Below are 20,988 nucleotides of genomic sequence, written 5' to 3' on the forward strand. Positions count from 1 at the left end.
GCCCCCTGCACCCAGGTCAGGGCCTCACCCCCACTCTGCCCCCTGCACCCGGGTCAGGGTCTCACCCCCACTCTGCCCCCTGCACCCGGGTCAGGGCCTCACCCCCACTCTGCCCCCTGCACCCGGGTCACGGCCTCACCCCCACTCTGCTCCCTGCTCCCAGGGTCACGGCCTCACCCCCACTGTGCCCCCTGCACCCGGGTCAGGGTCTCACCCCCACTCTGCCCCCTGCTCCCGGGGTCAGGGCCTCACCCCCACTCTGCTCCCTGCTCCCAGGGTCACGGCCTCACCCCCACTCTGCCCCCTGCACCCGGGTCAGGGCCTCACCCCCACTCTGCCCCCTGCACCCGGGTCAGGGCCTCACCCCCACTCTGCCCCCTGCACCCGGGTCACGGCCTCACCCCCACTCTGCTCCCTGCTCCCAGGGTCACGGCCTCACCCCCACTGTGCCCCCTGCACCCGGGTCAGGGTCTCACCCCCACTCTGCCCCCTGCTCCCGGGGTCAGGGCCTCACCCCCACTCTGCCCCCTGCACCCGGGTCACGGCCTCACCCCCACTCTGCCCCCTGCTCCCGGGGTCACGGCCTCACTCCCACTCTGCCCCCTGCACCCGGGTCAGGGCCTCACCCCCACTCTGCCCCCTGCACCCGGGTCACGGCCTCACCCCCCACATTGACCCCTGCACCCGGGTCAGGGTCTCACCCCCACTCTGCCCCCTGCACCCAGGTCAGGGCCTCACCCCCACTCTGCCCCCTGCACCCGGGTCAGGGCCGCACCCCCACTCTGCGCCCTGCACCCGGGTCACGGCCTCACCCCCCACATTGACCCCTGCACCCGGGTCAGGGTCTCACCCCCACTCTGCCCCCTGCACCCGGGTCAGGGCCTCACCCCCACTCTGCCCCCTGCACCCGGGTCAGGGTCTCACCCCCACTCTGCCCCCTGCACCCGGGTCAGGGCCTCACCCCCACTCTGCCCCCTGCACCCGGGTCACGGCCTCACCCCCCACATTGACCCCTGCACCCGGGTCAGGGTCTCACCCCCACTCTGCCCCCTGCACCCGGGTCAGGGCCTCACCCCCACTCTGCCCCCTGCACCCGGGTCAGGGCCTCACCCCCACTCTGCGCCCTGCACCCGGGTCACGGCCTCACCCCCCACATTGACCCCTGCACCCGGGTCAGGGTCTCACCCCCACTCTGCCCCCTGCACCCGGGTCAGGGCCTCACCCCCACTCTGCCCCCTGCACCCGGGTCAGGGCCTCACCCCCACTCTGCCCCCTGCACCCGGGTCAGGGCCTCACCCCCACTCTGCCCCCTGCACCCGGGTCACGGCCTCACCCCCACTCTGCCCCCTGCACCCGGGTCACGGCCTCACCCCCACTCTGCCCCCTGCACCCGGGTCACGGCCTCACCCCCACTCTGCCCCCTGCACCCGGGTCACGGCCTCACCCCCACTCTGCCCCCTGCACCCGGGTCAGGGCCTCACCCCCACTCTGCCCCCTGCACTCCGGTGTCCGCTTGCACCCTGGCGTCATGGCTCCCGTCCCCGCCTGGACTCCCGCACCCAGGCTCCCAGGCTGTCCCCTCGGCCGGCGGTCACACCCTGGTCAAGGCCGCGATCCCGCGCCCTGCCCCGCCCTGGGGCCCCGCACCCTGACCGTCACCCATCCGGGCTGCACGCAGAGCCCGCAGGTACCCGTCCCCAGGCCCAGCACCGAAGCCGCCGGCTCCACCCCCCAGCCCGTAGCCCCCGACCCCCTAACCCGCAGTCCCTGGCCCCCCTAACCCGCAGTCTGCAGCCCCCAGCACGCAGCCCCCCGATCCCGTAGCCCGCAGCCCCCGGCCCCCTAACCCGCAGTCTGCAGCCCCCTGCCCGCAGCCCCCCAATCCCGTAACCCGCAGCCCCCGACCCCCTAACCGCAGTCTGCAGCCCCCAGCCCGCGGCACTCGGGGCCATCGCCCCACCTTGGACCCTGGGGACCCGCCTTGGGCGTCTGCGGCAGGGGGCGTGGCCTCGGGTGAGGCTCCTCCAATGAGAAGTGGCGTGGGGCGTGGCCGTGGTCTCACAGCACCGGACCAATGGGAGGCTGCGTGCGTGCCGTGTGGCCACTCCGGGGGCGGGCTCTGGGGGCAGGGGCGTGGCCCCAGCTAGGTCGGCTGTTCTCTTTGGACAGCAGCCGGAGGGGCGTGGTCTCGGCCTTCAGGATCGGGAAGTGCTCGACGATTGGCCGAGCTGCGGGCCCCTGAGACGGCTGCACCAATCAACGGCCAGTGGGCTCCGCCCCGCGCTTTAAGAGCGGGCGCCGTGCGGCGGGCGGGCGGCGGCAGCGGCTCGGAGCTCCGGTTCCGACGCGCCTCCCCGGGCGCCCGCGGTCGCGACCCGCGCTGCATCCAGGACGGCGGCCCGGGGAGGCGCGGAGGGCTGGGCCAGCACGGTGAGCGGGCGGGGCAGCTGGGCTGCGCGGTTACGTCCCGGGGGACCCCGGTGGGGACAAGTCCGGGCGAGTCCCGCAGGCAGGCCCCGCCCACCCTGCCGGCGCCGCGGGTGTCGCCCTGCCCCCAGCTGCCTCGGGCGGGACGGAGCTGCGGCGGGGCCGGGCCTGAGGGTGTGGGGCGACCCTGCGTTAGCCCGTGAGCAGCTGGGGGCAGAGCAGGTGCGGGGGGCGGAGCAGGTGCGGGGGTCACTGCAGGTGCGGGGGGGTCAGAGCGGGGGGGTCACTGCAGGTGCGGGGGGGCAGAGCAGGTGCGGGGGGGTCAGCAGGTGCGGGGGGCAGAGCAGGTGCGGGAGTCACAGAAGGTGCGGGGGTCACAGCAGGTGCGGGGGAGGGTCACAGTAGGTGCGGGGCGGGGGTCACAGCAGGTGCGGGGGGGGTCACAGCAGGTGCGGGGGGGTCACACCAGGTGCGGGGGGGTTCACAGCCGGTGCGGGGGAGGGTCACAGCCGGTGCGGGGGGGGGGTCACAGCCGGTGCGGGGCGGGGGTCACAGCCGGTGCGGGGGAGGGTCACAGCAGGTGCGGGGGAGGGTCACAGCAGGTGCGGGGGGGGGTCACAGCAGGTGCGGGGGGGGGGGGTCACAGCAGGTGCGGGGGGGGTCACAGCAGGTGCGGGGGGGTCACAGCAGGTGCGGGGGGGTCACAGCAGGTGCGGGGGGGCGTCACAGCAGGTGCGGGGGGGTCACAGCAGGTGCGGGGGGGGGTCACAGCAGGTGCGGGGGGGGGCGTCACAGCAGGTGCGGGGGGGGTCACAGCAGGTGCGGGGGGGCGTCACAGCAGGTGCGGGGGGGGTCACAGCAGGTGCGGGGGAGGGTCACAGCAGGTGCGGGGGGGGCGTCACAGCAGGTGCGGGGGGGGGTTCACAGCAGGTGCGGGGGAGGGTCACAGCAGGTGCGGGGCGGGGGTCACAGCAGGTGCGGGGGGGGGGGGGTGGGTGGGGTCACAGCAGGTGCTGGGGGGGGTCACAGCAGGTGCGGGGGGTGGGGGTCACAGCAGGTGCAGGGGCCAGGCTGCACTCACTGTCCTTCTCCGCAGATGGTCGCGCCCCCGGCTCTGTCGGCCCTGCTGGAGCAGGAGCCCCGCAGCCTGCCCAAGGCCAGCGGCCTGAGGCTGATGGAGGCGGGGCACGACGGCGGCCTCCGCATGACCGCCAGGCTGAGGGACTTTGAAGTCAGAGACCTGCTCAGCCTCACCCAGTTCTTCGGCTTCGCCACAGAGACCTTCTCTCTGGCCGTGAATCTCCTGGACAGGTTCCTGTCCGCCGTGAAGGTGGGTGGCAGCGGGGGCCCAGGGTTGCCGGGCGTCTTCTAGAAAAGGTCCTTTCCTCCTCAGGCACCGGGTCGGGCGTGCTCTGCGGCGGCGGTGCTGGCACGTCTGTCTGTCCGTCTGTCTCCGAGAAGCCGAGTGCCTCGTGCCTTGCCTCCCCCCCGGCCTGAAACTGCGTGTAACACGCTATTCACCGTGGCGGGACGGGCTGTTTCACACATCTTACTCCTCTCATCTGGCACACTGTCGCCAGCACACTCAGAGTTTCAGTCTGCATGGACAGTGCCACCTCACCTTCCCATCAGCATTGCCTTTGCTCTTCTGGGTTCTGCGAACCAGTCACGCCATCTCTTTACTCATTTCACGGAGCACAGTCACCTCCAGTTCCATCTCTTGCCCCAGACGACACTCCCCTCCCTTTTCATGCAGGCTAGTGGCCCAGTGGATGCAGACCGCTGTGTCTCTTCAGCCAGTCACCACAAGTTGGGCATTCAGTTGCTTCCGTCCTCTGGCTAGTAGAGATCGTGCAGCCGTGCTCCAAGTCAGTGCTTCCGTGTCCCTGGGACATGTGCTTGGGTGGGACTGCTGGGTCTGAGTGCATTTCCGCTTTTACCTGAGGACTGTCCGCCCACAGTGGACCGGAGTTCCTTTTTTCCCACGTCCTCACCAACTCCATCACTTCCTATTGTGCCGCTACCTGCCGTGCTCACAGGTGTGATCCGGTACCTTATTGTGAACTTAATTTGTTTCTTCCTGATGGTTAATGATACGCTTTTTTCAAAGGCTCGAGGGCTGTCCAAACACATTCTCTAGAGAATTCTATTCAGGAGTGTGGTAGAGGCAGAATATGGTGAAAGTAGTTTTGTTTGGATGCCATCGAGCACCTGGCTCAACCTCTACTCATCTGGGAGATTCCAGGTGTTTTTTTGGCCTTAGACCTGGGCACCTCCTGCGTGTGCTGGGCTTGTGCAGCGACCGGCTACAGTGGACAGAGGAGAGGACCTTCCTTGGATCAGCACAGCAGGGACGCTCTCAGACTCTGACAGTAGACTCTGACACCGGCCTGCTCCGTGCACCTGCAGTCACTGGTACATCAGATAACGTGCCCATTCGAGAACCCTGGTCCTCAACGCCTCCCGCCATGCAGACAGAAGGAGCTTAGTGCCCGTCGGGCAAGATGGCCTTCGACCTGGTGAGCCGTCGACATGCTGATGCAGTCAGCACATGCAGGCCTGACCGCTGAGGTGGGAGTTGCAAGCTCAGCCTACACCTGCCCTGCAGTATGTGCAACCCAGTAGGGCTGGTCTCTGCCCTGCTGACTCTCCACAGCAAGTGGCAACACCCAGGCCAGCAAGCCTCTCAGAGGCGTGTGTGTTGAGGGGGCCAAGGGGCGCACAGATGCCAGGGAGGATTTCTCCAAGTTTCAGTAGAGCTGGAACTTGAGTGAACAGATACATCAACATGCAAAGCACTGCAGACATTCAGAAAAGGAGTGACCGGCTGTGCTGAAGAGGCTTTGCGGGCAGTCAGCAGAGCACATGCTACATTCTACAGAGACTGTCACCTGGGAAGAGACCTTACACAGCAGCTTTGCCCACTTACCTTACTTGGTTCAACCTAAAGATAACACTATGTTTTTGTTTTTTTTTAATTTTTTTTATTTAAGAAAGGATTAATTAACAAAACCATAGGGTAGGAGGGGTACAACTCCACACAATTCCCACCACCCAATCTCCATATCCCACCCCCTCCCCCGATAGCTTTCCCATTCTCTATCCCTCTGGGAGCATGGACCCAGGGTCATTGTGGGATGCAGAAGGTGGAAGGTCTGGCTTCTGTCATTGCTTCCCCGCTGAACATGGGCGTTGACTGGTCGGTCCATACTCCCAGTCTGCCTCTCTCTTTCCCTAGTGGGGTGGGTCTCTGGGGAAGAAGCGGAGCTCCAGGACAAACTGGTGGGGTCTTCAGTCCAGGGAAGCCTGGCCGGCATCCTGATGACATCTGGAACCTGGTGGCTGAAAAGAGAGTTAACATACAAGCCAAACAAATTGTTGAGCAATCATGGACCCAAAGCTTGGAATAGTGGAGAGGAAATGTTAGGGAGGTACTCACTGCAAACTCTAGTGTACTTCTGCTTTCAGGTATATATTTTGCAGTAGTTTATGGATACGTGTGAACATATGCTCTCTCTCACAGAAACTGGTGTATATCTAGGTTTTGGGACTTTGTTAGGAAGTGAACCACCTGAGATGAAATTAGAGTATACTATGAAAGGAAAGGTCTCATCCAAGTGATGAAGCTGAAGGGTTGTCATTCCACACATGAAGTCTCTGGACACAGTCTGAGCTGAAGCATGTTGGGGTGGCCATCGTTGCGTTGGTCACTAAGTTGTTTTTGATGTGCTGCATCTGAACACCAAACCCTGAAGCCAAGTCCATCTACTCAAACACCAGTTCCAGGCGGGGAGTGTAAGGCTGACAGGTGTGAGAGGACCTGCCCTCCTCAAAGCTGAGGAGTAAACCCTGGAGGCGTTTCAGTATTGGTGAGCCTGGGCCCCAGACTGTCTTAAAAGCTGAAGGCCTGGGGGCCAGACGGCGCAGCGGGATAAGCGCAGGTGGCGCAAAGCAGGTCTGCAGGTGTCTGTCTTTCTCTCCCTCTCTTCCCCTCCTCTCTCCATTTCTCTCTGTCCTATCCAACAACGACAACAATAATTACAACAATAAAACAAGGGCAACAAACGGGGATAAATAAATTTCAAAGCTGAGACCAAAGCCCTGCTTTCCTCTTTTTAGGTGCAGCCTAAGCACCTCGGGTGTGCTGGACTGAGCTGCTTCTATCTGGCTGTGAAGTCGGTAGAGGAAGAGAGGAACGTCCCCCTGGCAGCGGACTTGATCCGCATCAGCCAGTACAGGTTCACGGTTTCAGACCTGATGAGAATGGAGAAGATTGTGCTGGAGAAAGTGTGCTGGAAAGTCAGAGCTACTACCGCCTTCCAGTTTCTGCAAGTCTACTACTCACTCACTCGAGAGAAGCTACCTCTTGAAAGGTGTGTTGGGAAGCCAGGAGGGTGTCCCGGTGGGATGAAGTGAAACGGGCCGGATGACGGCTGTCCTTGCTTCAGCCCCTCCACTCACCATCCCACCAGAGGCCTTTCGGTTGTCGATAGCTTCCTGAAGCCTAGTCCTTGGGATGCACAGGAGTGCTCACTTTTCAGAGTTAACTCACTGAGCCCAGCAGATTCACACCTCACACAGGCGGCCCAGGAGGAGGCAGTTTCGGGCACGAGGGCTCAGTGCCAGGCTGGTGTTCCGGCTGCTTCTCTGTAACTGTCTTTGGAGAAGCAGAGCTGCTAGGGAACAGCGTGGTGGCTACTGGGGTGACTTCCAAGCCAGAGACTCCGGAAGGCAGAGCTGAACACCGCACTGGTAAAAGATAAGTCAGTCTGAACACCGCACTGGTAAAAGATAAGTCAGTCTAGCATGGGCTTGTGAAATGACCTTTGGCTGAGATCTTGAAAAGAAACTTGATACATGTGACACGGAGGTTTCCGTTTTCTTCTGGGTCTAAGTAAGCTATAGTCCATGTGTGGAACCTTTCCAAAGTTGTCTCTGGAGAAGGGGTTTCTGTACAGCAGTTAAGTTTCTTATGAATGTGCAGAGTTTCACTTTAAAAATCGACTCAAATGTTTCTCTGAAAACATACATATAATGAACCATTTTCTCTTAAAGAAAAAACTGCCTTAATTTCGAAAGACTGGAAGCTCAACTTAAGGCTTGCCACTGCAGGATCCTGTTTTCTAAAGCAAAGGTGAGCAGGTGTGCTGCAGACTGAACCTATTTCTACGCACCCACTTTTAAAGCCGACGTTGACTTTAAATTCCTCTTTCAGCCTTCGGTCTTGGCGCTGTCCATCATCGCATTGGAGATCCAGGCACAGAAGTGTGCGGAGTTAACAGGAGGAGTCGAATGTCTTCAGAAACAGTCCAAGGTACGTCAGTCCCAGTCCTCCAATGGCTGTGAAAGAGTCAGCCTCCCTCCCACCCGACCTCCTGGAGCAGGTGATAGAGCCTTCGGGGTAGACACCAGGCAGTTTATTCTCAGACTTCCTGAGAAGAGGAGCCGCTGCTACAGCTAACGGCTTCTGCAGTCAGATGCTAAGTCATCAACATCTCTGTGAAACCTGTGTCTAGATGAACGGCAGGGATTTGACCTTCTGGCAAGAGCTGGTATCCAAGTGTCTCACTGAGTACTCATCCAGTAAGTGTTCCAAGCCAAACACTCAGAAGTTGAAGTGGATCGTTTCTGGACGGACCGCACGGCAACTGAAGCACAGTTTCTACAGAATCACCCATCTTCCGACGATTCCTGAGCTGGGCCCGTGACAGGTAAGCACACTTCCTATCACTGCTTCCCTGAGCTAGGGCTGCTTCCTCCCTCAGAGAGCCGGCGCCATCGCTGACCTCGCGACAAACACTGCCGGTGAGCAGTGCCTCCGTCATGACCTCAACGTGAAAAGCAGCCGTTTTCAATCTCACGCAGTTTCTGTTCCACGTAACTCTAGGTCATTTAAAGTTAAATCCTGGCAGAACAATGGTGATGTCTGAAAAGTAAGTTTCCACATTACAGGAACTTAGTTGTCAGCACAGCCAGCGTGAAGGTGGCTGTCTGGACACCTGTGACCTCTGCTCCAGCTGCTGGGCGGCTAGGAAAGAGCCCTATGCATGAAGTGTGTATCATACGTTCTCGCCATCTAATCTAAGTTGTGGTCCAGAGGTAGCACGGTAGATAAAGCGCTGGACTCTCAAGTAAGGGGTCTGAGTTCAAGCCTGGCAGCACATGTACCAGAGTGGTCTGGTTCTCTCTTCCTAGCTTTTTTATTTTATTTTATTTTTTTATTATTGGATAGAGACAGACAGAAGTGGGGGGGGGGTAGAAAGGGACAGAGATATCTGCAGCCCTGCTTCACCACTCACGAAGCCTCTCCCCTACAGATGGGGACCAGGGGCTTGAACCTGGGTCCTTGTGCAATGTTATGTGTGTGCTTAACCAAGTGCGCCACCGCCTGGCCCTTTCTTCCTATCTTTCTCATTAATAAATAAGTAAAATCTTTAAAAAAAAAAAAAACCTAAATGTTAATGCTCAACATACAGCATATTATGAATTTTAGATGAGTTCATTTTTAACAGTAGTTTATCTGAAGCAGATTTCTAGTAACTTCATTTTTTGTCCCAGGCCTTGCTGCAGTTCTGAGCTGTGGATCACCATTATAAAGGACGCCGCCAGCTGTGAAGCTCAGCGCCACAACAGGGTTAGCATGGATGTTCTCAGATTTGGGAAAACCCAACAGTTATACTGGAAGTGTGTGTACGTATGGTTGGATTCATCTGCGTGAGGCGTACAAGCCAGAACCAAGAGCGTAAATGTGAAATGCTAGGGGCAAAGCTGGGAATTTGAGCTGTGAATTCAACTTCACATCTATGCTACTTTCTATTAACTGGATGTTATTGTATAACCTGAATTGGTGTGCGAACTTGAATTTAAGAGGTCACATCAAACCAGCATTTTTTTTCAGGATCCATAAGGTCCGTGCTGCTCTTGGGAGAGAAATGATTTCCCTCCGCTGAGACGCTGGCTCTTGAGGGTGGAGCCACAGTTAGAGCAGGACATGTTGGTGTGATTCTTGGCGTATTAACATTCTTTCTAAACAACAGTACAAACACTTTTCACAGGGTGTTGTCCTGCTCTGGCCACAAGGAGAAAACGGGTTTCTACTGTACCAGTAACTCAAAATTAATACCACTCTAAAAACTGCTGACTTAACACTCCACAAGTTGTGACTAGGAACCCTTTTTCTAAGATTTTAAGCTGCTTCTGACCTTGAATTCTGTTCAAGAGAATGTACTCCCACTGTCCTATATGCCCAAAGAAAGTCCGGAGAGGAGGCGAGGGAGAAGCTTCCTGGTGTGAGTGGGGCTGCTGCTGTGAGCAGTGACTGGGGATGGGAGGGGTGCTGCTGGAGCTGGCGGAGGCTTGCGCACAGCTCAGAACTGCACTGGGCCCAACCAGAGCCACAATCAGCTTCTGCTCCTGTGAGCCTGGGGCTTCCCCAAGGGTTGCTACATTTCACAATTTTGAATCCATGAGTGACAACTGAGCTGTCCGGTGACCTAACCACAATCATGTTTTGGTACTAGAGGTAACCTCCAATAAAGTCATGGAGATGCACTTTTCTGGGTGGTTGTCTCCTGATTGAATCAATGACTCTGGCAGTGTGACACCTGTGGTAAAAAGCTACTTGGGCTTCTCTAAATCTAGTGCTGTGAATGGGGGTATTGGATGATAAGATGGTGACGTCCAGGTGGTTCCTGTGTGCTGACACAGCTGGTGTTTCTGCACTGCCCGTCACTCTGCCCTCTAACTTCCTAAGATTCACTGATAGGTACAGTCCACCTGAAGCCCAGACGGTGCTGGTGACAGGTACTAAGTGGGTAGTCTGTTCAGATCAACTGATCACCCAGCAGTTTAAAATAACAAGTGGTTGATACAAGGAATTTACTGGTGGGAGGAAAACTGTTACAACTAGCGTTAGCTACCCCCATAGTGCTCTGAGGCGCCTTGTACGTCTAGTGATTTGACAGCGCTGCTTCTGTCAGACAGACGTCCGCGCGATTATCGCCTGCAGTCCTCCAAACTGAAGGTCATTCGCTCGCACTGAGCCTGAATCAAGGGGGGGAAGGGGTTAACTCCAGGTCACACACCTGTCCCTGGAAGGTGGGGCTGATAGCCAGGCAGTTCTGACTCAGAAGCTGTGCCCTTAACCACTTCTGTGTGCACAGAGCTGACATCACTGATTAGCAGTACAAGCAGCAAAAAACAGAATGCTGGCCTCAGCCTCCACAGAACTGCCAAGCCAGGATATCACCAGGGCTCGGTGCCTGCGGGAAAAATTCACTCCTGGTGGCCTTTTCCCCCTTTTTATTTGACGGGACAGAAGGGGGCCTGCAGCACTGCTTCACTGCTCATGAAGCTGCCCCTACAGGTGGGGGCCAAGGGCTCAAACCCAGGTCCCTGCGCAGACTGGATGCACCACCTGGCTCGAAAGCAAGTTAATACTAGAGGCCAACAAAACCAGACTCGTTACTGAAGAAGAGTGAGGAAAGGGATGGTCCTCTACTGGGACTGAGGAGGAGAGAGAAAAACTTCGGAGTGAAAAAGTTCACATTAGAGGCTAAAGACATTCAACTACCACGGAAGACACCGAGAAGGGGGTAAATGCATGAGCTGGGCAGCCTGAATAAGTGCTGTTCTTTGAAAGAAAGCAACGTCCACAGTCTTCACGTCAAATACCATGACACTTGAAGTACAGTAAAGGCGAGGCTGAGCGGGAGCACACCGGGTGAAGCGCACATAGTGAGAAGCACAAGGACCTGTGCAAGGATCCTGGTTCGAGTTCCCGGCTCCCCACCTGCAGGAGGGTCTCTTCACAAGCTGTGAAGCAGGTCTGCAGGTTGTCATTCTCTACCCCTCTCTCAGTTTCTCTCTCCTATCCAACAGCAGCAATGGAAAAAAGATGGCCTCCAGGAGCAGTGGATTTGTAGTGAGGCACTGAGCCCCAGTGATAACCCTGGAGGCACATTCAGACTAAATGCTACAACACAACCATGTTTGGGGTGAGAGAAATACAAATAAATATCCCACACCCTATGAAAAAGACACCAGCAAATCCTGACACAGTAGCATGTAAGAGGCTTCAAAGGAGGGGCCAGGTGGTGGCACAAGGCCTGTGCTCAATGCCCAGCACCCAGCTGCCTGGGGGAGCTTGGCAAGTAGAGAAGCAGGTCTGCAGGTGACTGTCTCCCCCTGCCTCCCTCCCCACATCTTCATTTGTCCAGTCAATCACTACCCTTAATAAAAAATTAAATTCAGTGGTCTGGGAGGTGGCGCAGTGGATAAAGCATCGGATTCTCAACTGTGAGGTCCTGAGCTTGTTCCCGGGCAGCACATGTACCAGAGTGATGTTTGGTTCTCTCTCTCCTCTCTTTCTCATGAATAAATAAAATTCTTTAAAAGGAAAAAAAGATTCAAATCCACCTGAAAAAAATCACCTACCTAGAACTGATAGATGGTCATCTCAACCAAGTTCAGAAATGGTGAGTGTTCTCTGAAGGATGCTCACCAAGGTCTCAGGCATCCTGACCTCCCTGGCAGAAAACAAGTTTGTATGGCGGCCTCCCCGCCTGCGGCCAGCTCAGCCCTCCATCAGACAGCTCAACCCTCCCTTGTCGTATGCTTTACATTGGGTAGTTCTCCCCCGCCAAGAGAATTGCATCAGTCCTGTTAATTTCGCGGGCCCACTTGGCCCCGCCCCAAGGAACCCCGACAGAGAGTTCCTGAGTTCGAGAGTAAGAGAGAGTTCCACAGTGGAAGAGTGCCAGAGTTTCAGAGGGTTCCGGAGTACGAGAGTTGGAGAGTTCCTGAGTACCAGAGTTCCAGAGTGCCAGAGTTCCTGAGTTCGAGAGTAAGGGAGGGGGTTCCTGAGTTCCAGAGAAAAAGAAAGTGCTTGCACCGCCGCAAAGAGACAGCAGAGTTCTGTTTGGTGATTAGTTTGTCTTAGTTTATGAATCGTTGTTCCTGAATAAAGAAATACAGCTGCCCTGCCCAGCCGTTGTCTCCGCGTCTCTTGTTACCTGCCTGTGAAGCTAGCCCGCCGGGCTAGAGCCTACGAATTTTAACAACACTCCCTCCGTCCTGTGGACAGCTCAGCCCTCCCTCCCTCCCTCCTGCGGCCAGCTCAGCCCTCCCTCCCTCCCTCCTGCGGCCAGCTCAGCCCTCCCTCCTTCCCTCCCTCCCTCCCTCCCATGGACAGCTCAGCCCTCCCTCCCTCCCTCCTGCGGCCAGCTCAGCCCTCCCTCCTTCCCTCCCTCCCTCCCTCCCATGGACAGCTCAGCCCTCCCTCCCTCCCTCCTGTGGACAGCTCAGCCCTCCCTCCCTCCCTCCCGTGGACAGCTCAGCCCTCCCTCCCTCCCTCCCGTGGACAGCTCAGCCCTCCCTCCCTCCCTCCCGTGGACAGCTCAGTCCTCCCTCCCTCCCTCCCATGGACAGCTCAGTCCTCCCTCCCTCCCATGGACAGCTCAGTCCTCCCTCCCTCCCATGGACAGCTCAGTCCTCCCTCCCTCCCGTGGACAGCTCAGTCCTCCCTCCCGTGGACAGCTCAGTCCTCCCTCCCTCCCTCCCATGGACAGCTCAGCCCTCCCTCCCTCCCTCCCGTGGACAGCTCAGTCCTCTCTCCCTCCCTCCCATGGACAGCTCAGCCCTCCCTCCCTCCCTCCGATGGACTGCTCAGCCCTCCCTCCCTCCCTCCCTCCCATGGACAGCTCAGCCCTCCCTCCCTCCCTCCCATGGACAGCTCAGTCCTCCCTCCCTCCCTCCCATGGACAGCTCAGTCCTCCCTCCCTCCCTCCCATGGACAGCTCAGCCCTCCCTCCCTCCCATGGACAGCTCAGTCCTCCCTCCCTCCCATGGACAGCTCAGTCCTCCCTCCCTCCCTCCCATGGACAGCTCAGTCCTCCCTCCCTCCCTCCCATGGACAGCTCAGCCCTCCCTCCCTCCCATGGACAGCTCAGTCCTCCCTCCCGTGGACAGCTCAGCCCTCCCTCCCTCCCTCCCGTGGACAGCTCAGCCCTCCCTCCCTCCCATGGACAGCTCAGTCCTCCCTCCCGTGGACAGCTCAGCCCTCCCTCCCTCCCTCCCGTGGACAGCTCAGCCCTCCCTCCCTCCCGTGGACAGCTCAGCCCTCCCTCCTTCCCTCCCTCCCGTGGACAGCTCAGCCCAGAGATCTCGACTGGCTTAGTGAGTGGTGAGCAGAGCTGCAATGGCGTCTCCCTCTGCCTCCACTGTCCTCCATTTCAGTCTCTGCAGTGAGCAGGAGAAACACAGTGCCCTCTGGGTCTGCTTTTGCTGTCTCGTTTTCTGTGGTCAGGGAGGTGAGGTAGGTGGTGAAGCACCGACTCCACGCAGGAGGCCACAGTCGGCTCAGCACAACACCTGCCCGAGCCAGGCCCCTCTTGCCCCCCGCTCCCCCAGGTATCAGTCTGCAACCTTCTGGGTTTCTGGTGGAACCAAGTCCCGTCCCCAGGTGCAGTTTCTCTGCTCTGGGCTGCCTGTCCACTCCGAGCACCTCTCATGCAGTGCCAGTCTCGAGTCTGTGCCGCGAAGTTGGCAAGGCAGGTACTCTGCCCACTGAGCTCTCTGTCCTAGAAATCATTTTAATTAAAAAGTTCTAAGCTTCAACAGGCAGTTCTTTACATGTCTGATCACTGTTTTTCTGTGGAATTACCTGTTCCTACCCTGAGACCTGTCTTGCTGTCGAGGCTTTAGCAGTCTGGGCTAACATTTTCAGAGAAAGAGCGAGCGGACATCAAGCCTCCCCGGGGTGGCGGGTTGGCACAGAGCCTGGAGCCCAGATCGGACAAAGCGGGCGTCTCCTCCTACCTTCCCGGACCTGCCGTCCTTTCTAACTGCTTCTGTTTCTCTCAAATGGTAACGCTGATTTAGAAATGTGTACTAACTTAATCAGAATGTATCTGACCAGTTTTTTTCAATGACTATAGTTTCCTGGTATAAATCGGTAAGCTAGACAATTCCTACTTATGAGAGTTTACTGAACATCATTCCCACGCCACACTTTAAAGAGTTATATTCTCCCGGGAAGCACCCTATTATTCACACACATCGTAACACCCTAACGTGTTCTGTACTGAAAACACAAGTAACAGAGAGAGCAGTGAACTGCAGCACGTTGAGACGCCAGCATCTGGAGACTTCCAGAGGCAGGGCTGCAGAGCAGCCGCAGCTGTGCTTCTCCCCTCCCCTCTCCTGGGTCAACTAGGAACACCAAAGGAGACCTCCTGGGACCACGAGAGACAGGACCAGAACTGTTGGCATTCTTCACGTTGGTTTGGTCCCCTCCCCCCACCTCTAGATTGTGGTTTGGCCCTGCTAGTTTCGTGGCCTGCTTGTCCCCGCCCCTAGAACCCCTACAGAGTTCCAGAGTTCTTGGCGCAGCCGCGTGAGGAGAAGGATGCAGGACAGATCCGTGTGGTGATTGGCTTGGGTTGGTTGATGAATCGTTGTTCGTGAATAAAGAAATACAGCTTCCCGGCCCAGCCGTGTGTCCTCAAGTCTCTGTCTCTGTCTACCTCCGCGAAGCTAGCCCGGCCTTCTGGCACCCCGAACTTAAACGACAAATGGCGCCCACGTGGACCTGACCTGCGCATCTCTCAGATGAGTGAAGACAATTTGGCTACCTATGCACTATGGCCTTCTCTTTCGCTTGTGAAGAGATCTCCAAAGGCCTCTGCCCTTTCTTCACGAGACTGTCTCGCTGTTTCTGGAACACTTATCTCTGGACCACTCTGTGGTTTCCGCCCAACACCAGCCCGCAGGAGCCGGCTTTCCACCGCGTGGCGCGGGGCATTGGGCGCCGGCTCCCTTCACGCTGCTCGGCCGCTGGGAACAGGGCACCAGACATGGCGGGCAAAGCTGCAGCCTCTCATGGCCGCGCACCTCAGCAAGCCCCTTCTGCACGGTCGGCCCGCCCGCCCTCCTGCTATGAAGTCTGGGCAGGTCCCGGACCACCCGGACACCGCGGGCTCCCTGCTGAAACTGGGCCCCCTGGCCGAGATCCTCAACTCGGGTCTGAAGTCAGAAGAGCTAGAATACGCAGAGATTCGTGCAGAGATCGCAACCTGCAATTCCTAGAAGTGGAGCTGTGCAGACGGTGACCCCCCAACAACTAAGACAGTACAGATCTAAATTTGTGTTTAAAATGACATGTCTTTGTAACAAAAGTTTCTCTCCTTGTGTATTGAAGACCATGAGTATGTGTGGGTTTAAAATATGGTAACATTAACTTTAAGGTTAAAGATGTAACTTTAAGGCTAAATTCTTACTAGGCAAAGTTAAATGAAAAAGGTTTTCAACATAGTTCTCATAAAGATAAAATTAACTTACATTTAAAGTCTGAGGTAGAAATTAGTTAACCATCAATATATTTTAACTAAGTCCAAAAAAAAAAAACCTGCGCACACCTAGGGTGTGTCTCCATCTTGAATGGGTGTAACAAAAGGTTAAAAAGACATTGTTGATATGTAAAAGTCTCAAATTCCTTCTCAATTAGAAACGTTAGATTGCGCTATGGTTATGCTAATGACAAGTTTTGTTTCATAGTAAGTAAATTGCAGCTGTCAACTTCTCTACAGAAAAGCGGATTCCGATGGCTGACATTGCCCATCGAGACAGATGTCCAATTCACCCCCTGGCAATTCTTCGGTGGACATCTGCTTTGGACTCGCACTTCTATAGGACTCACTGGTACACCTCGGACACTTTGCACAAAACTAGCAGCTTCCCTTTATGCTGCTGGGTTTCTCAAAGACTGACTGGAGCCAGCTGCCTTGGGACTCTAGGCCTCACCCCCGCCCCCATGCTAGGTAATGCCCACAGGAAAAAAAAAAAAAAAATGCCCGTCAAGGCAAAAGCCCCCAGAGGCAGCAAAGGTTCTTTAGCTGATAAAGTTTTGCCCACAGAGGCAAAAACGCCCCCCTCAGGCCTTCCCTTGGCAGCACACTGGTTCTTGTTGCTCACTTACTTGTTTCTCCATGTTTGTGCCAATTTCTTTTTTGAAAATGCCTGTACGATATAGGTTTCTGTTCACCCCACACTCCTGATACTGTGGTCATTTAGTTAAAAAGAAAAGGGGGAGAGGGTCGGGCGGTGGCGCAGCGGGTTAAGCGCATGTGGCGCAAAGCGCAGGGACGGGCGTAAGGATCCCGGTTCGAGCCCCCGGCTCCCCACCTGCAGGGGAGTCGCTTCACAGGCGGTGAAGCAGGTCTGCAGGTGTCTTTCTCTCCCCCTCTCTGTCTTCCCCTCCTCTCTCCATTTCCCTCTGTCCTATCCAACAACGAATTGTGTCAACAAGGGCAATAATAATAACCACAACGAAACTACAACAAGGGCAACAAAAGGGGGAAAAAAATGGCCTCCAGGAGCGGTGGATTCAAGGTGCAGGCACCGAGCCCAGCAATAAGCCTGGAGGAGGAGAGGAAAAAAAAAGGGGGGGGGGGAATATGTTGGTATTCTTCACGTTGGTTTGGCCCCCTCCCCCCACCTCTAGATTGTGGTTTGGCCCTGCTAGTTTCATGGCCTGCTTGTCCCCGCCCCCGGAACCCCTACAGAGTTCCAGAGTTCTTGGCGCAGCCACGTGAGGAGAAGGATGCAGGACAGATCCGTGTGGTGATTGGTTTGGGTTAGTTGATGAATCGTTGTTCGTGAATAAAGAAATACAGCTTCCCGGCCCAGCCGTGTGTCCCCGAGTCTCTGTTCACCTCTGCGAAGCTAGCCCGGCCTGCTGGAGCCCCTAACTCTAACAACACAGAACGACTTCAAATCACCGGTGAGTGCAGACACGTGTGGCTCCTGGACAGAGAGGAGCCTAGGGAGAGACTGAGTGGCTGGTAACAGTCCGGCAGTTTACTAATTGAGACACCACCTCCAGTCTGTTTCACCAACAAAAAGACGGCTGAAGGGAGGAGAGGACTCCCCTGAGACTCACCAAATGCCACTGTGAGTCTCCATTGCTGCTGCTCTCAGAATCTGGAGCAGCAGGGGAGTTCCTGTGCTGACACCAGGGAGCAGAGAACTGACCAGGAAACTCAGGAGAAGATCTACACCTCGGTGGCCTAGCGGGTGGGGCTGTGAGTCTCTTTGCATAACCACTGGGTTGTCTCTGCCAGATAATCTCCCTGCTTTATCTCTTGGTCAGGAGTCTGTGATTAAGCTAAGAAGCCTACTTATAGTTTAAAAGCCCTCAGGCTCCCATAGCCTACAGGGAAGAAAAAGCACAAAAGAGGCTTTTAAGCCACTGAGCTCTAACTCAGGAATTAAAGTAATATTGAAACAACTGTCAATTTCCACAACTGTGAACCCTTTAATTACCTTACTTAGACACAAGTCAATCCAGGCAAGAGTGAGCAGTAATTTGAAAAGTACTGAGAGAGACACCTCATAACATTCTATATAAAATGGGTAAACCAACAAGAAGAAGTACTGGAGAAATGACCAGGACAAGAGCCCAGCTCAAAGCCCCCAACGAAGTCAGCATCTATCAGCAGAGTCCCCACAGCTTGCAGGTGCTTCCTGAAATGCCACTTTCAGAAACGCACCTGAGTGTACTTTGCACTGTCAGCTGCAGGCATCCACACTGGACTTCCACCACAGAGATGACTGGTCCTCATGTTTGGCAGATTCTGCTGGGATCCACAGAAGGCAGCAAACAGTGATAACGGCTATTTCTCAAGATTTGAGAAGTCAGGCCCACCTTTGGTGTAGTTCCCTGAGATTTCTGCTCCACTGAAGTCAAAACCAGGATTCTAAAAAGACGTGGGAAGGAGTTACAGTACAGTTTACAAGGCAAAATGTAAGCAACCCAAAAAGAAAATGGTGAAAGAACTGAGGACTGATAAAACAGGACAGCTACACGACTCAGCACACGCAGGGATGCCAAAACCCAGTGCCATCACCAGATGGAACCAGAGCTACGAGGAAGGACTCGACGTGCAGGGAGGGGCAGGCAGACGGCTCTGAGGAGTGGCGGCTGCCTGTGCAGGGACGCGGAGCGGGGCTCGGGCCCAGACGGACAGCACGGCCGGGCGTCTCTGTGCGGAAGGCAAAGCAACAGCGAGAGGCAGAGCTGTGATCTGAGGGTCGTGTTCACCAGCCTCGGATGTGACGAGCCAACAGCTGGTCCCGGGCCGCGAGCGAGAGGAGAGAGAAAAGCGGAGCAAAGAGCAAAGCGCTCTTCTCAGCAGTCACGCCAAGAGCCAAGCTCTGCCAGAGCGTCTGTGAGCGAGAAGCGTGGGTGCAGGGGGGGTGCAGGGGGGCCGAGGGCAGGCCCGCGGAAGCACAGCCACAGGCTGACCCGCACTCGCAAAGCGCCGCTCTCCTGCGCGAGAAGACGGCTGGGCAGGGGCAGCCGTGAGGAGGAGCCCAGGGCTCCTGAGGAGACTCGGGACCCCCACGTGGGGCGGGAGCGGGTGAGGACGGGCAGGACCCTTTGTTCTAGGGACGGGCTGGGGGGCTAAGAGCAGAGCCCAGAGTCCAGGGGCAGATCGGGTCGCCGTCTAGCTGCAGGCCACCGACCGCCGCCAGCAGAGCTGGAGCCAGGTTGTGTTGCGGGAGCTAAGAATGGAGAGACCCGACCGCGAGAGGACGGCTGAGGCAGCCGACACCCGTCGTGACTAGAGGCCCTTGGAGGCAGAAGCCAGGACGCGCCCGTCTGGGCGAGGGAACGGGATGGCACAGACCGGGGCTCCCGGCGCAGACGCACGAGCAGGGACGGGGCAGAGGGGGACAGGGCGGGCGCTGAAGGAGGCGCTTCCACCCGCAGCGCATGAGCCGAGAGCACGACTCCCCCGCGGCCAGCACGCGGCACCTCCCGCTCTAAGGGGGCCGGCACCGCCCAGCCGGTCACGGAGCCGCGAGGGTCGGCCGGGAGGGTCAGCAGGCAGAGCGCAGCCCCTGCGGGAGCGCCAGGCCTCCACCCACCTCCTTCTGGAAGCGCTCCAGGGTGAGCTTCCTCTGCATCTGGTCGCACACCCAGGGGTCGGCCGCGTACTCCGACTCCAGCAGAGACGTCCAGCAGTTGGCCGCGTCCCGCCTGGTCTTCGTCAGGACGATGCGCACCATCTTCCTGTCCTCTGGGCAGCGAAAGGGGCCACCGGGAGACTGGTCAGGGCTGGGGCGGCGGGGGTCCGCGGGTGCAGGGTCAGTGCCCGCAGGGTCAGTCAGTGCCCTCAGGGTCAGCACCCGCAGAGGGAGTCGCAGGGGGGGGTCAGCGCCCGCAGGGGGGTCAGCGGCCGCATGGGGGGTCAGCGCCCGCAGGGGGAGTCAGCGCCCGCAGGGGGGGGGGGTCAGTGCCCGCAGGGGGAGTCAGCGCCCGCAGGGGGGGGGTCAGTGCCCGCAGGGGGGGTCAGTGCCCGCAGGGGGGGAGTCAGCGCCCGCAGGGGGGTCCCGTCTGCAAGGCCACCGCCGAACAGCTCAGGGCGAAACAGAGGCCCCAGCCCAGGGACGGACAGACAGACCCACAGCATCGGCCTCCCTGAGAGCCCCGCCCGACAACAACAGTGACGACAGTAGCAGTCACGGGTCTCCGGAGCCGTCCGCAGTCCGCAGTCCTCACCCAGCGTCCAGGTGCCCTCGTCCGCGATGGTGGCGTCGAAGAGGCGGCCCTGGGGGAGCGCGGGTCAGGGGTCAGCGCGGGTCAGGGGTCAGCGCGGGTCAGGGGTCAGCGCCGGCTGCAGCCCACCCGCCCCCCCAGCCAGTGTCCCCCAGCCCGCTGCCCCGTCCCCGTGTCCCCGTGTCCCCCCCACCCATCCCCGCTGTCCCCCGACCCCGTCTCCCGTCCCCCTGTCCGCCGTCCTCCCGTGCTGTCCCGGTCCCTCTGTCCGCGTCCCTGTCTCCGTCCCCGTCCCTCTGTCCTCCCGTCCCCTATCCCTGTCCCTCTGTCCTCTGTCTCTCTGTCCCTGTTCCTCCGTCCCCGCCCATCTTCCCGTCCCTCCGTCTGTCCGCGTCACCCTGTCCGCGTCCCTCTGTCCTCCCAGTCCCCCGGCCCCGTCCCCCTGTCCCCGTCCCCGTCCGTCTGTCCGCGTCCCCCTGTCTCCGTCCGTCTGTCCCCGTCCCCCTGTCCGCGTCCCTCTGTCCCTTGCCCTGGCCCCGTCCCCCTGTCCCTCCGTCCCCGTCCGTCTGTCCGCGTCCCTGTCCCTCTGTCCCCGTCCGTCTGTCCGCATCCCCCTGTATCCGTCCCCGTCCGTCCATCCCCGTCCGTCTGTCCGCGTCCCCCTGTCCCCGTTCGTCTGTCCCCGGCCCCGGCCCTCCGTCCCCGTCCGTCTGTCCGCATCCCCCTGTCTCCGTCCCCGTCCGTCTGTCCGCGTCCCCGGCCCCGGCCCGCCCACCTTGAGGATGTCGCGCCCGCCCACGGCCAGCGACAGGTGCCGGCTGTGGAGGCCGCAGCGCACGTCCTGCGCTCGCGTGCCGGGCGGCACCCGCACCTCGATGAACACCTCCTCCAGCGTCTGGTACCACTGGCCCCACGGCGTCCCGCACGGCACCACGCCGCTGCGCTCCTCGAACGGCGCCGACATGGCCGCGCGGCGCAGGCGCAACGCGACTCCGACCGCG

The 20,988-nt window shown here is 58.5% G+C and overlaps 2 protein-coding genes across 4 annotated transcripts; one reads left to right on the forward strand and one right to left on the reverse strand.

Annotated features, from left to right (window-relative positions):
- Positions 1-3,511: 3,511 nt before the first annotated feature.
- Positions 3,512-9,978, forward strand: CCNG1 (cyclin G1). Of its 2 annotated transcripts, none has more exons than XM_007538994.3 (5): positions 3,512-3,757; positions 6,547-6,800; positions 7,483-7,561; positions 7,643-7,741; positions 7,944-9,978. In XM_007538994.3, the coding sequence occupies exons 1-5, from the start codon at positions 3,524-3,526 to the stop codon at positions 8,133-8,135; spliced, it is 858 nt and encodes a 285-aa protein (XP_007539056.2). In that variant the 5' UTR covers positions 3,512-3,523; the 3' UTR covers positions 8,136-9,978. The 2 variants fall into 2 exon arrangements, with proteins under 2 accessions (XP_007539056.2, XP_060053046.1); XM_060197063.1 differs by having other exon boundaries at positions 7,643-7,811; positions 7,944-8,076.
- Positions 9,979-17,088: 7,110 nt separating this feature from the next.
- NUDCD2 (NudC domain containing 2) lies at positions 17,089-20,988 on the reverse strand. Of its 2 annotated transcripts, none has more exons than XM_016195171.2 (4): positions 20,763-20,988; positions 19,991-20,039; positions 19,357-19,536; positions 17,089-18,182 (listed from the first exon to the last, which is right to left on the reverse strand). In XM_016195171.2, exons 1-4 carry the CDS (start codon positions 20,949-20,951, stop codon positions 18,169-18,171), a joined length of 432 nt encoding a protein of 143 aa, XP_016050657.1. In that variant the 5' UTR covers positions 20,952-20,988; the 3' UTR covers positions 17,089-18,168. The 2 variants fall into 2 exon arrangements, with proteins under 2 accessions (XP_016050657.1, XP_007539054.1); XM_007538992.3 differs by having other exon boundaries at positions 17,102-18,182; positions 19,357-19,508; positions 20,763-20,985.

Source organism: Erinaceus europaeus, chromosome 9 (assembly GCF_950295315.1).
Source record: "Erinaceus europaeus chromosome 9, mEriEur2.1, whole genome shotgun sequence".
In the NCBI taxonomy this organism is placed as follows: Eukaryota; Metazoa; Chordata; class Mammalia; order Eulipotyphla; family Erinaceidae; genus Erinaceus; species Erinaceus europaeus.